We start from the raw sequence: 15,363 nt of genomic DNA on the forward strand, positions 1-15,363 counted from the left end.
CAGATTCATGATTATCAAAACGAATCATTCAGACCATTTTTGAATCTTTTTTTCTGTTCAAAGGAATCAAATTTAAAAGATTCGTCTCAAACGATTCTTTCAGTGAATCACACATCACTTTCGCTGATCTGCATGCCCATACTGCTGTTATTTTTTTTTGTGGTGTTCTGTCGTAAAAGTAACAAAAGGGACTAGAGAAATTTATCGGAGTAAAAGTATCCATTTTCTCTTCAAAATGTAGTAAAGTTAAAGTAAAATTCCAAAGAAATATTTATACGCAATAAAGTACAAATATTAAAACAACTGTACTTAAGTACAGTAACGAAGCATTTGTACTTTGTTACTATACACCTCTGCTTAAAAGGCAATTGACATGAGACTTGACAGATTCCTAGGCAATTGACTTGAGAGTTGACTTCAACTTAAAGGCAATTTACTTGAATCTTAGACTCATAGGCAATTGACTTGAGACTTGAACTGGACTACAAAATAGAGACTTGAAACAAGACAACAATTTTTCAGGTCTATAAGACGAAATGTTTTCTCTTAATATTGCTACTTTGTTTTGATACTAAGGAGCCTCTTGTGCACTCTCTGTTGCTTTTTACTGTAACATTTACATATTTTTCTCATTATTTCTAGGGAATCCTTAGAAATAACAGATTTTTAAAGATTATATTAAATTAATTGTCCTTCAACAGGCTTTATAAAATTAACTCACCCCATATTGAAAGTGACTTGGACTTGAGACTTGACGTAGACATTTCACAAAAGGCTAGACTCTGCATCAGAGACTTGTAAAATCTCTGAAATCTACTCGCAACCAACAGCACAACAATTTGAAAACCTCTATCCATTAAATTACTATCAGTATGAATGTACCTTCAGAGGAAGGAGACAGAGGGAATCTTCTTAAACTATGAAGCATGTGCCAAATTCATAAAGTCTGATTGTCTGATGTCATTACTTTTCATCAGGGCTTTCCAGGTGATATTGGACCACCAGGACAGAATGGTGTTGAGGGCCCAAAGGTTTGTAACTTTATTATTAGGTTTCATTATTTTAATCAAGTAACAATTATTGTATATAATTATTTTTAATTAATAGATAACACACAAATTTTGTAGTGTATGTAAGTAGGTAATTTGTCATATAGCAAAGAGTGAGACAAAACGACAGCATGGCACATGCTTTAAAGTGCTTTAAACTACTGTTTTTAACTTTTTCTGTACAACAATTGTCTGTGAGCCTTTAGATTCCAGGTGCTAGAAGAGTAAAGCCCCGTTCACACCGCCAGTGACTTTATCACTGGATGTCGCTAGTCTCTGTGCTGTGAAGTCGCTAGTATTCCATACTAATTTGATAAGGAATCAGTTCTCTTGCCTCTTAAAATTAACAATCTGCAGGAGAGAGTGCTTTTATGTAACTGAAACCGTGCTCAATGCATCATGTCTGGAATAAAATTAATGATCGATCACTTTATGAATCAAACTCACTCAGAATGATGACAGTTTCTGACACTGTTTTCCATGCATCATTGTTTTATTATATCAATGCATGTGGTTACAGACAAATTAAATAGAACAGTGAAATCCCTCACAATATAATATATATTCCTCTGTCTTGCCTGCACTCGACAGAGCCTGCACTGCCTTCTCTCCCACTGATTTTCTCTCCCGAATGTTGCCAATCATTTTCATAAAGTTTTACTTTTCTCAAGTTTGTCTTGTCTCTCGTCACACCCACATCTTGTCACCAACTGTATCTGTCACTCCTGTCACCGGAAGTAGCTCTAATGTCATTGAAAATGAATGACATCCAGTCGCTTTGTTGCTGTGTGTTGCTGGCGGTGTGAACGGGGCTACTATCTTTAGGCTTTACTATCTTGGTTTTACTAATTAATTTATTTTTTACAGGGAAACACAGGAGTGAAAGGGATTCCAGGCCTGAAAGGAGATTCTGGACTGGAGGTGGGACCTGCCAAACATATATTTGTCGCGCACACACACACAAGACGAGACAGTCACAATGTCAGAGTAAACTGCTTTATTCGATAAAGCAGTCAACAGTACAAAAAGGGCAAATCCAGAGAAGAGTGGTAAACGGGAGCGTAAGGTCGAAGCCGGGAAACAAGCATGAACTAGACGGGACTAGCGAGAGGAAAAGACAGGGGGACTAGAGGATCACAAGTGCTGGCAAAGCGAGGGGGGGTAAACTAAACAATAACCAACCAGAGTGAGACGAAAGGGTTGTGATATATATAGGGGAACAAACGAGCGGTGCAGGTGAAACGAATAACAGGTGATTGGGACGAGTACAGGTGAAACTAATGATCCCGTGATTGGGTGCGAGCATAGAGCCAGAGGGGGGGTGTGGGAGTGAGCGAGTGAGCTCGATCGAGGGGCGTGTGCGTGTAAGCTCGCGGAGTGAGCGCGTGAGATCGACGGAGGGAAGCGAGCGTGTAAGCTCCCGGAGTGAGCGTGGGAACTCGATGGAGGGAAGCGAGCGTGTAAGCTCGCGGAGTGAGTGTGTGAGCTCGAAGGAGGGAAGAGAGCGTGTAAGCTCGCGGAGTGAGTGTGTGAGTTCGAAGGCGGGGAGCGAGCGTGTAAGCTCGCGGAGTGAGTGTGTGAGCTCGAAGGAGGGAAGAGAGCGTGTAAGCTCGCGGAGTGAGTGTGTGAGTTCGAAGGCGGGGAGCGAGCGTGTAAGCTCGCGGAGTGAGTGTGCGTGTGTGCCCGACGAAGCGGGGAGAAGCAGAGGAGCGGGGTACGTGACAATATTATATATAAAATATCATACGGCTCATCAAATTACACATCAGATGTTTTAATAACTAACATCAAATAACTACATAGATTCAGAGATTCTACAATTAACATTCACACTGTGTATAAATCACTGTATATACATATTTATGTATGTATGTATGTGTGTATATATATATATATATATATAATGTTGAAAAAGTGAGTTTACACTCAACCAATTAAGTAAACTTTTATGCCATTTAAGCCAGAGCAACAGCGAGCACTTATTAGGTGGTATAGTACCCAGAGATTCCAAAATTACATAATGCACTATTTTGATGCACTGCAAAAGCAGTTTTTAGGGAGCTCCTGCACTGTAAAAAAATCCAACTTCAATTTTGTCAGATAAGCTACATTTTAATAGTTGATTGAACTATCTAATGCCGAAAAAACTGAGTTTATTTAAAACAATCAATGAAGTCAACTTTTATGCCATTTAAGTTAGAGCAACAATTAGCACACACAGTATCGAGTTTGGTGGTGAAGGTAAAATATACAGGAGTTTGATCACTGATCTGCCAACACCCCCTATTTGAAACGTTGTGCAAGTTTAAATTTTAAAGTTGTAATCCTATAAAGCCAGGCCCTACCATGGAAAATTCAGAATTATGTGGGAATTTAAATCTTTGATTTCGACTCATATCTTTAATGATGTTATCCATTTGTTAAAGTCATGAAAAGGTCTTGAAAATACATGGGTCAAAATCTGGGGGAACCTTGTAAGGCTGAGCACTATGAACTTCACATTGTTGCAACTGCTACTGAGCAAGCTTCGAAGTACTTGTAATCTACACCACTATTTAATCAATTATTTGGTCTTTTGGTGGGGCTCATACATGATCTTATGCCAAAATATATGTCTGCTTAAAAATATTTTGTATAATATTATTTTCAAGAGTATTGAAATATATGGACAACTATACTTAAAAATGAAAGTTTATTTAATAAATGATCATTGATATTTTTGAGAACTTTTTGTATTAAGATCCAACTTGAATTGTTAAGTTGGTAAAAATAATTTGCCTGAAGTTGAGTAACTTTTTTGAGTTTTATTTTTTACAGTGTGGTCATGCATATTGAAACAAAGATCACACATGTCTTTACAAAAGAGAGTATAAACTACAAGTTGAAGTCAGAAGTTTACATGCACCTTATCCCAAATACATGTAAACTCAGTTTTTTTACTATTCCTGACATTTAAGCACAGAAAACTTTCCCTGTCTTGGGTCAGTTAAGACCACTACTTTATTTTAAGAATGTCAAATGTCAGATTAATACCAGAAATAATTATTTATTTCAGCTATTATTTCTTTCATCACATTCCCAGTGGGTCAGAAGTTCACATACACTTTGTTAGTATTTGGCAGCATTGCCTTTAAATTGTTTAACTTGGACCAATTTTTTTAGGTAGCCTTCCGCAAGCTTCTCACAATAAGTTTACATTTTCGTTGCTCGCACATGCTTTTTCAGTTCAGTCCACACATTTTCGATCAGATTGAGGTCGGGGCTTTGTGATGGCCACTCCAATTTCTTTACTTTTTTGTCCTTAAGCTATTTTGCCACAAATTTGGAGGTATGCTTGGGGTCATTGTCCATTTGGAAGACCCATTTGTGACCGAGCTTTATCTTCATGGCTGATGTTTTGAGACGTTGCTTCAATATATCCACATAATTTCTCATGATGCCATCTATTTTGTGAAGTGCACCAGTCCCTCCTGCAGCAAAGCACCCCCACAACATGATGCTGCCACCACATGCTTCACGGTTGGGATGCCATTCTTTGGCTTGCATGTTTCACTCTTTTTCCTTCAAACATAACGATGGTCATTATGTCCAAAAAGTGAAATGTTTGTTTCATCAGATCAGAGGACATTTCTCCAAAGAGTAAGAATTTTGTGCCTATGTGCACTTGCAAACTGTAGTCTGGTTAATTTATAGCGGTTGTGGAGCAGTGTCTTCTTCCTTGCTGAGCAGCCTTTCAGGTTATATTAATATAGGTCTTGTTTTACTGTGGATATAGATACTTGTCTACCTGTTTCCTCCAACATCTTCACAAGGTCCTGTGCTGTTGTTCTTGGATTGATTTGCACTTTTCGCACCAAATACATTAATCACGAGGAGACAGAATGTGTCTCCTTCCTGAGCGGTATGGTGACTACGTGTTATATTTGCGTATTGTTGTTTGTACAGATGAACGTGGAACCTTCAGGCATTTGAAAATTTCTCCCAAGGATGAACCAAACTTTTCGAGGTCCACAATTTTTATACTGAGGTTTTGGCTGATTTCTTTTGATTTTCCCATGATGTCAAGCAAAGAGGCTCTGAGTTTGAAGGTAGGCCTTAAAATACATCCACAGGTACACCTCCAATTCAGTACACCTCCTATGAGAAGCTAATTGGCTAATTGCCTAAATGCTTGACATCATTTTCTGGATTTTTTCAAGCTGCTTAAAGGCACAGTTAACTTAGTGAATGTAAACTTCAGACCCACTGGAATTGTGATATAGTCAATTAAATATGAAACAATCTGTCTGTAAACAATTGTAGGGAACAATTACTCCTGTCATGCACAAAGTAGATGTCTTAAACGACTTGCCAAAACTATAGTTTGCCAATCTGAAATCTGTGGAGTGGTTAAAAAAAATGGTTTTAATGACTTCAACTTAAGTGTATGTAAACTTCTGATTCAACTGTGGATGTTTAGATGTAATCTAGATCTAATTCTGATTGTGTTTAAACCACAGGGGGATGAGGGACTAATAGGACCAGCAGGGGCTCCAGGACCGGAGGTGAGTGCTCGCTTGATTCCGAAATGTATATCTTGTGTTAAACCTTAACTGGAAATCTTAGTAACTTAGTAACATTGGCTTACAGCCTACTCACACTGTGAAGTACTTTACCCTGCAACTTGTGACCAGAGGCTTTCAAACCAAGCTTTTGATTTATTGAATTGTTGTTCAAATGTTACCCAGCTCCATTGAGTGTACATTTCCACATTTGATATGCATTTTTGTGACTTATGTGGTTGATTAAACCCACTCATGTTCATTTAAGTCACTCTGCAAATACATGTGAATGTGTGTATTTAAACCACAGAGCTTTTTAAGCACAATGTATTTTATTTTGGGTTGAATTTTGTGTGACTCTCACAAACTTTTATTCCAGCCAAAATTGTTGTTATAACAGTAGCTGACACTCTTAACAGTATCATATGTAGATTTTACCGACAAGGAGACTGATACAATTTCTGAGCAGTTATTTAATAAAGTTCCTCCCTCTGGGAGAGCAGATATGCATGGAGGAGATTGGTGTAAGTAGCAGGAGCTAATAAGATGTCATTGAGGTTTTAAAGGGTTGGGAGTCCAGCACTATGGGTAATTTCTGCTTTCTGTTTAGGGTAGACCTGGGAGGAAGGGTTTGCCTGGAAATCCAGGAGCAGAGGGAATGAAGGTAAGAATTCATGACAGCCAAATTGTTACTGGGTGTTTCTGGGTGCACTTTTCGCCTGTGGTCTTTGAACTCCCTTAAAACACCCTTTTCAAACTCACTAGTTTATGAGGTTTATCTACTAAAGCTGGCACCACACTTGCCTTTTCCAGTGATTTTCAGGTGTGAGCTTCATTAGCATAATGGAGGGAAACCAAGCGTGCATTATTCAGTGTGTTCCTGGCCTGATCATACAAGATTTTATCCCTACTTCTGTAAGCATGCTCTTCGGTCTGTTGAAGCTGCCTGAATATTGCTGTAAGCCATGGTTTGTTACTGTATGTTAATAAGTCCTAGTAGGAATGCACATATCTTCACAGAAACTACTATATGATATCACAGTATCTGTGAGCTTGTCCAGATTGTTGTCTGCACCCTCAATTACACTCCAATCACTGCAGTCAAAGCAGGCTTGTAGTTCCAGCTCTGCTTCATTGGTCCATATCTTTACAGTCTTTACTACAGGTTTAGTTGATTTTAGTTTCTGCCTGTATGTTGGAAGAAGATGAACCAGATAGTGATCAGAGAGTCCCGAAGCTGGTAATCAACAGGGAATCAAAGAGAGAGAGTCAGGGGGATTCATTATGTCTGGCAACACTAGACACCACTGCAAATGACAAGAATGAAAGCGCTATAGTTAAACACCCTACTATATCAAGTCCCCATCTATACCCCCCCTCCCCCACACCCCTACCCACCCAATATTGAGTTGCATTGTGCTAACCTAGTCCTTTTGGTGTAGGGAGAGCCTGGAATCACTGGAAATGTTGGAATACTTGGTGAGAGGGTAAATGATTATTTGTATTTATTTTGCACATTTCTAAGCATGTTGTGTTTGTCTTTTTCCTTTTTCTACATTATTTACCCTTTGATTTGTATTTATTTATTATTTTTCAAAAGGGTCCTGTCGGTTTCATTGGACCTGTGGGTGAGATAGGGCTTGCTGGTGAAAAGGTCAGTATCTTATAATTTGATTTCGCAGCATTCAGCCATTTTTAATAATTTAAGACCGTGTTTACACCTGATCGGATCATAAAAGCCACATACAACTGTGATAAAAAATGCAGACATTTTTGCTTGAATTGTTGCTTTTGTGTTTAATTAATTTTCAGATGCATCTTTGAGAAATAGCATGCCATTTTTGCGCTTTCTACAGTATGTCTTTTCTGATATTGTTGTGGTTTATTATCAAACAGTAAAACACTGACATAGTGATTGATGTATGTCGTCATGAAGGGTCCCTCCCCTTCAAATCCGAAAACAAGTGGTCACAGGAGACACATTTAAACGACTGGGTATAAACAGTGATGTTTCTCACCTGACCACATGTGATTGGATCACCCGAGATGTATCTTAATACCAGAAGTAAACGGGGTCTTAAACTCAACCAGGATTAACCTTGTAATCCTTCAAATTGTTCCACTTGTGTGCTGTCATCTCTTTTCAGCTGTTCTACAACTATTACAACTGTATTTTCATGTATGATGGTCAGTTTTTGTCTTACCTTGAAGGTATAGTACACCCAAGAATGAAAATTCTGTCATCATTTACTCATCTGTATGTCATTCCAAACCAGTATGACTTTCTGTCTTCTGTGGAACACAAAAGGAGAAGTTTTGAAGAATGTTCACCTTGTTCTCTTTGATGTAATGAAAGTGGATGAGGACCAAAAATGTGCCACGTTCCATGTCTTCTGAAGCCATGTGATTTGCATTGTGTAAGGAACAGACTGAAAGTCGTTATTCATTGAAAATCTTGTCTTGATTATCTTGCTTGACATCCACGTTCACCATTCACTTTCATTGTATGTAAAAGAGCAGCTTGTATATTCTGCTATGAATAACTTTTTTGTGTTCAATGGAAAGAAAGTAAGTCATTAAGGGTTTCAAAAGACGCAAGGCTGAGTAAATGATGACTGAATTTTCATTTATGGGCACACTATCCCTTTAAAGTTTGTATTATTTTTTGTTGTGGTGTTTGGCTTATTTGTGTTTCTTGTGCTCTCAGGGAGATCGTGGTGAGGTGGGTCTGCCAGGCCCACTGGGAGAAAAGGGAGCGATGGTAAGGAGTAAGTCTGGCCCTCGTTTCTGCTCTCAGGGGCATTCTAATACCCACTTAACCTTGAGCAGTCACTTTTACTCAGCGCACAGCAACAATGGTTGGCAAGTAGTAGTGCGTGAGAAAATGCATGATCAGCCATTTTCCATTCATGAGATAATCAGAAAGACCACAGAAAAAGGCATTTCCCTTTCAACGACATAAGGAAATTAAATCCATTTGCTTCACATAAAGTGGTTTGGGAACAATGTCAAAGTTATAAACAAATTCTAGCCACTCTAAAAATAAAAATAAAAAAAACATTTCTGTCTTTCCAAGAAGGTTTGTCATTATTTCAATGGTTCAACTGTTCCTATTCTGTTTAAACTCTCTATATGTATTTGGTGCCTTGCAAATTGTTAATTATTGTGCTTTTTGCACGAAAGCAAAACATCTTTGGGTTTTTCAAATTGACAGTAGAGAAGTTGTGTCAGTGTAGTGGTTTACATCAGAAACACTTCATGCTTATGAAAGCCTTGTCTCTTTTTTGGTCAAAATTAGAATTGTTATTCCCTTAAATTGGCATAACCCTTCAAGATGAATTGGTACATTCCAAGTTCAATACAAGTTAAGCTCAACCGACAGCATTTGTGGCATAAAACTGATTACCACAAAAAAAAAAAAAAAAAATTATTTGCCCCTCCTTTTCTTTAAATAAAGCTAAAGTCTGGGTTACAGTGAGGCACTTACAATGGAAGTGAATGGGGGCCAATTTTTGAAAGGTATTTTTTTTTTTTTTTAAGTATAGCCACAATATCTGTATCTGTGTTAAGATGATATAACCTTGATTTGTGATTTGTTTTTTGTTTTTTTAAATGTAGGGACGAGTCAAAATTTATTTTTGTGGTAATCATCATGATGCCACAAATGCTGTCGATTGAGCTTAACTTGTATTTAACCTGTAAAGGTTTTTTTTGGGTGGTCCAAAAGTCTGAGACGGAATTGAAAATGTAACTTAAACCTGGAATTAAACAAAGTTTTGGATTTTGACAAATTTTAAGCAAAGAAACGTTATGTCATAAAGTTATTAAGATGTGTTTAAGATTCTGCACTATTTGTTGGCCACTAATAAAAAGTATGCAAATTTGTGCTTCCCCTTCTGTCGCTCTCTCCACGTTGTGTCAGAGAAGCGACACTAGGGGTCTCTCTTGAGCGCCGATATCCACCTCTGATCTATGAAAAAAGGCCAATGAGAGTTGGCAGCCGGTATTTGCATGTCCCGCCCCCGGACATACGGGTATTTAAGCGGGGGCGGGGGACATACGGGTAATTCTTCCCACGGGATTGAGGACGATGCAGTTGACGATGGAGGCGATTTGGGGATGGCAGCGGGTACAGCTCCGCCGGGTACGCCCCCTCGAACCACCCGCTCCCCGGCACGCTCGTTGACTCCCGTCCGTCCTCGAGGCAATGGCGACTCGCCTTACAGCCAGTCCGCCTACCCTCCTGACACCGAAGCAGATGAGCTCGCCGCGGCATCGGAGGGCACGGTATCTGAGGCTGAGGACTCCCCTGGGCTGCTGCTTTCGGGCCTGCACGCCCAGGCTGAGGCCGACGCGCAGATGACCGACATGCTTTCCCGGGCAGCCACTAGCGTGGGCTTGGATTGGAACCCTCCATCCCCCCCACAGCCATCACGGCTGGATGACTGGTTCCTGGGATCTGGACGCCGCTCACAGCCTCGTCCCACCCCAGTCCCGTTCTTCCCGGAAGTGCATGATGAGCTGACGTCTTCGTGGAGAGCACCCCTCTCCACTCGTCACACCGCCACCTGCTCATCCGCGCTCACCACCCTCGACGGCCGAGCGCGCCACAGGTACACGGCGATTCCCCAGGTGGATAGGGCGGTTGTGCTCCACTTGTGCCTCGGAAGTCCTACCACCTGGCGGGGCCACCCTGTACTCCCTTCCCGGACATGTAGAGCAACATCCTTGCTGACCGCAAAGGCCTACAGCGCCACCGGACGCACCACTTCCACCCTGCATGCCATGGCTCTCCTGCAGGTCCACCAAGCCAAGGCACTAAGAGACATGCACGGGGGTGGCCCTGATCCCGACACGCTACAGGAACTGCGCTCAGCGACCGACCTCGCCCTGAGAGCGACGAAGGTCACAGCGCAGGCGCTCGGGCAGGCGATGGCCACACTTGTGGTCCAGGAGCGTCAACAATGGCTGAACATGGTCGAGATGCGTGAAGCAGACAAGGCTCGCTTCCTCAACGCTCCTGTCTCCCAGCTTGGCCTCTTCGGCGACACCGTCGAGGACTTTGCCGAGCAGTTCTCCATGATGAAGAAGCAGACGGAGGTCATCTCACATCATGCCTCGCCGCAAACCTGCCGCTACGGCTCATGCCCCGTCTGCTCGCCGAGGGCGTCCTCCCGTGGCCAAGAAACCTTCTGCTCCACCTCAACCCGGGCCCTGCTCTCAGCCCCAGCGTCGAGCCAACCGCGGGAAGTGCACGCCCCCTGTCTCATGGACCCCCTCGAGGACCCGGAAGGCTCCCAGACGCTCCCGAGACAGCCCACCCAGAGTCCAAGGTGTTAGGGCCGGGAGGATAATTTTGTGTTTTTTCATTTGCCGCACCCCCTAACCGGGGCTGCGGTACCCAAATTCTCAATAAAAGAGCTATTTCCTTTTTCTCTGGGTCACATGGCCCGCAAATGGCGCTCTCACGGCACTCTGCTTTCAGGCCTCAACAGTCCCGGCTTCCTGGGCACGGTGTCCCCGCCTTCAGCCCCACGACTGTTCCCCAGCCGGTTGGTTCAGACGAGTCCAGAGGACGCCAACATCAGACCTCCTCCTCAGTCACGAACCCACCCCCTTCCGGGTGCGTGGAGCAAGGTAAGTGCTTTGAGTCTATTCTCAGCACCAGAGCCTCGGGCCGCTTCACTGCCTCCCGACGCCACATTACCTGTTCCGCACCGCTGCGAAGCCCAAATACGTCCAAAATACTCGTCCCCTTGGTGCCCCTAGCACAGAGCTTAGAGGCGTGGCTTTCACTGCCCAGCCGTCACGCTGGCTGCACCGGACCATTCGACTCGGTTACGCAATTCAGTTTGCCAGGTCTCCGCCCCCCTTCATGGGCGTTCATTTTTACGCAGTACACGGCGAACATGCCCATTCCCTGCGCGAAGAAATCGCCTCCCTTCTAATCAAGGACGCGATAGAGCCTGTCCCTCCAACCAAAACGAAGAAGGGTTTCTACAGCCCTTACTTCGTTGTACCCAAGAAAGGCGGCGGCTTACGACCGATCTTGGACCTACGAGTTTTCAATCGGACCCTGTCCAAACTCCCGTTCAAAATGCTCACCCAGAAACAAATTCTATCTGGCGTCCGGCATCTAGATTGGTTCGCAGCGGTAGACCTGAAGGACGCGTACTTTCACGTCTCGATTCGCCCTCGACACTGACCCTTCCTACGGTTCGCGTTCGACAGCCAGGCGTATCAGTACAAAGTCCTCCCCTTCGGCCTGTCTCTGTCCCCTCGCGTCTTCACGAAAGTCGCAGAGGCAGCTCTTGCCCCGACCCGAGAAGCCGGCATACGCATACTCAATTACCTCGACGACTGGCTCATCCTGGCCCCCTCGCGAGAGTTACTATGCGCGCACAGATACCAGGTGCTCAGGCCTCAGCCGTTTGGGGCTTCAGGTCAACTGGGAAAAGAGCAAGCTCACCCCAGTCCAGAGCATCTCTTTTCTCGGTTTGGAGTTAGACTCAGTCTCAATGACAGCACATCTCTCCAACGAGCGTGCTCAGTCGGTGCCGAAATGCCTCGCTTCCCTCAAGCCAGGTACCATGGTCCCTCTAAAACGATTCCAACAGTTCCTGGGGCATATGGCATCCTCCGATCTGATCTGGGACCGGTTCGGCAAGGCCCAGGTAGACCTGTTTGCCTCCCAAGAAACCTCCCACTGCCCACTCTGGTATGCCCGGACAGAGGCTCCCCTCGGGGAAGACGCATTGGCACACAGCTGGCCCGCGGGGCTGCGCAAGTACGCATTTCCCCCAGTGAGCCTTCTTGCACAGGTGCTATGCAAGGTCAGGGAGGACGAGGAGCAAGTCATTCTGGTGGCCCCCTACTGGCCCACCCAGACTTGGTTCTCGGCCGAGGTAAAATAGTGCGCCTCCGTTCCCAGAAGACCCCATCTTCGGGTCGCTGGTTGACTCCTCCCTAGCCCTGTTGGGTCCGCAGTTCAGTGGAGGATCTCGCCGACCCAAGCCACTACGGGTCCCCGAAGGCTACCCTGTACTGGAATAGGTGCTCCACAGGTAAGGCCTCCTGCTCGGACTCCCCCTGTGTGTAATTCCACGGTACTGTCCCCTCACGAGCGGACCCCCGTGTCTGCCTTAGGCAGTTACAGCTGCCTCGGTCGCCATGCTGTATGCTTCCCCCCTCTACGAGGCTGGATCTACCACCGCACCAACTTTTCCACATGGATCCTAACAGGCCATGTGATGCATTTGCCACTCTTTGCCTCTCCTGCCGGGTAGGTGTGGCCTCCGCAGGTTCTTCTCCCCCTGAAAGAAGGGCTAAGACCCCCTTCCCTCAATGCATGTAAGGGCCCCGGCCGTAGTTACTCTATGCGAGAAACATAGAGAGAATAGAAGCCCAGCCAGGCTGGCCCGTTCCCAAGTTGGCGACCATCAACTTGTTCCCCCGTTCAGGGTAACGAAAAGGATTCCTGTGGCTTGAATGGGGCATTAGGGAAGGGTACGTGCAGCCTGATACAGTTGGTCGTCCTGCACGTAAGAATACCTGCTCGCTCCTGTATCAGCAGTTCACGTACACGGCTCAGCGCATGGCACTTTTATAAGTGGACCCCTAGTGTCGCTTCTCTGACACAACGTGGAGAGAGCGACAGAAGGGGAACGTCTAGGTTACGTATGTAACCTCCGTTCCCCGATAGAGGGAACGAGACGTTGTGTCTAACCCACCACGTCGCTGAGCTGAGCCACTGTTGTGGCCGGACCATTTCCGGCTCCTCAGAAAAATCCTGAATGAACTCCCGTATTTGTGCCGCTTAAATACCCGTATGTCTGGGGGCGGGACATGCAAATACCGGCTGCCAACTCTCATTGGCCTTTTTTCATAGATCAGAGGTGGATATCGGCGCTCAAGAGAGACCCCTAGTGTCGCTTCTCTGACACAACGTCTCGTTCCCTCCATCGGGGAACGGAGGTTACATATGTAACCTAGACGTTACTGCTTCCTTCCATAGAAGCACAATGTGCAAATAACATGAATCATTAGGTATTAAATAAACTTGTGGAGTCCATGCCAGCTTGAGTGCATGCAAAAGGGAGGCACACCAATAAATAAGATTCATGTACATTTTTTTGTTGAAATTTGCACCCAAATTATTATTCACAACCCTAAACGTTGTGCACACTAAATGGACTATACATAAAATACATAGACCTAAGCTGATGGTATTCCTGACAGTTGAGTTTGTTTCTGAAAGCACATCATGCCAATCTGTGGTTCAATACCAACACAGCAAGTCATAAATCATCCTCTACTGTCAATAAACGTGAGCTGTACCTGTTTTTGATGTGAGCAAGGATGGTAAACATGGCTTTGCGCTGTGGTCTGGCTGGTCATTGTTAGTTTTTGGTTTGTCAACCCAGACACTTTACAGCAGAAATATTCAACCAGCTTGTCTTTTAATGATGTTTTAATGATGTTTGGTTTGAAAATATCTTATTTGATTCACAGGTTTTAAACTGTCATTTACAAGCACCTCAAAACATGCAACACACAATGGACGTGGTTCATTACCTAGCATGGTGCATATGAATGAATTAATTTTATGTAATGTTTGTCATACTTCTGGCGTTTTGTCCAATCTTTTACACTTAATTTAAGTATGCACAAAACATTAGTGTTTTGTTGTGAGCGAATCAGTGTTTTAAAAAAGAAATGTAGGTGAACGAATCAGGCCGCATCCACATTAATCTGGATACATTTGAAAACTGTGTTTTTGTGTTCAAAATGCCCACACTGACATTTTTTATGTGCTTTTAAAAAGTTGCTCATCCACTCAACATTTAAGTCCCTGCTTAAATCCCCTTACCATGTGAAAAATAGCTGTTCCATGTACTGTATGGTCTGAAATGCAATTGTCCTCGTGCTACGCCACCAGACAGCAAATTGGCGTCAACATCCCGTCACCTTTTAAGGAATGCAATGTGAATGTTGAACAAGGTAACATTTATCTTTAACAATGCTATCAAAGTGGACAGCTGGCACAACGACAACGCTACAACATGGGCCACCATCCTGATTGTTTTTGCTTGAATTAATCATATGACAACAAATACTTAATTGTTTTCAGATATTTCCATCTTCCCTGTCTACACTGCAATGCAAAGACTACATTTTCAAATTTATGCACTTGAGAGCAATTTCAAAAAGCTCAGTTTTTGCCTGAAAATATGCTGTCTCAGTGTGGACAAAAGGCGAAAACGTAGAAAAAAAAGATATTTTCATATGAAAATGTGATAGTGTGGCCTCATTCTCATTCACTTCCATTGTTTAGGTTGTGAATTAGTTGAATCAATCATTCACTCATGCGACACATAAAAGACGTAATTTGTCACAACCTACTGGCATAAAGATGTACACCACTAAGGGTCCCACAGATTGAAAACCCCTGCTTTAGAACAACAATACAATAATACAGTGTAATGGTACAATGCAATTAAAGCATAAATACTTTTAATGGTGTTAGAGATTTTTGTTCATTTCAAAGATGATTATATATAATAATATGTCTGTAATTGTGTTATTTTAGGGACACCCTGGACCTCCAGGTGAGAGAGGGCCATCTGGACCTCCAGGTATACCAGTAAGTAATATTATGCATTCTAAAAATAAATCTGATTTTTCTTACAAACATCCTCATCTCAGCATATGCTGTTCATCGCAGCAAAGGTTATGGTGTTCTGAAGTTTTCAGATCTACACCATTGGAATAAT

At 43.4% G+C, this 15,363-nt stretch overlaps 1 protein-coding gene across 1 annotated transcript in view; it reads left to right on the plus strand.

The window, feature by feature from the left end:
* Positions 1 to 15,363, plus strand: part of LOC127642884 (collagen alpha-1(XXVII) chain B-like) — a 122,118-nt gene that overhangs the window by 70,630 nt on the left and 36,125 nt on the right. Inside the window, exons 20-27 of the mRNA XM_052125317.1 lie at positions 978 to 1,031; positions 1,917 to 1,970; positions 5,549 to 5,593; positions 6,201 to 6,254; positions 7,033 to 7,077; positions 7,191 to 7,244; positions 8,298 to 8,351; positions 15,180 to 15,233. Coding sequence (XP_051981277.1) covers positions 978 to 1,031; positions 1,917 to 1,970; positions 5,549 to 5,593; positions 6,201 to 6,254; positions 7,033 to 7,077; positions 7,191 to 7,244; positions 8,298 to 8,351; positions 15,180 to 15,233 — 414 coding nt within the window. The remainder of the gene's footprint in view (positions 1 to 977; positions 1,032 to 1,916; positions 1,971 to 5,548; positions 5,594 to 6,200; positions 6,255 to 7,032; positions 7,078 to 7,190; positions 7,245 to 8,297; positions 8,352 to 15,179; positions 15,234 to 15,363) is intronic.

The sequence above is a fragment of the Xyrauchen texanus genome, chromosome 4, assembly GCF_025860055.1.
Source record: "Xyrauchen texanus isolate HMW12.3.18 chromosome 4, RBS_HiC_50CHRs, whole genome shotgun sequence".
NCBI classification, from domain to species: Eukaryota; Metazoa; Chordata; class Actinopteri; order Cypriniformes; family Catostomidae; genus Xyrauchen; species Xyrauchen texanus.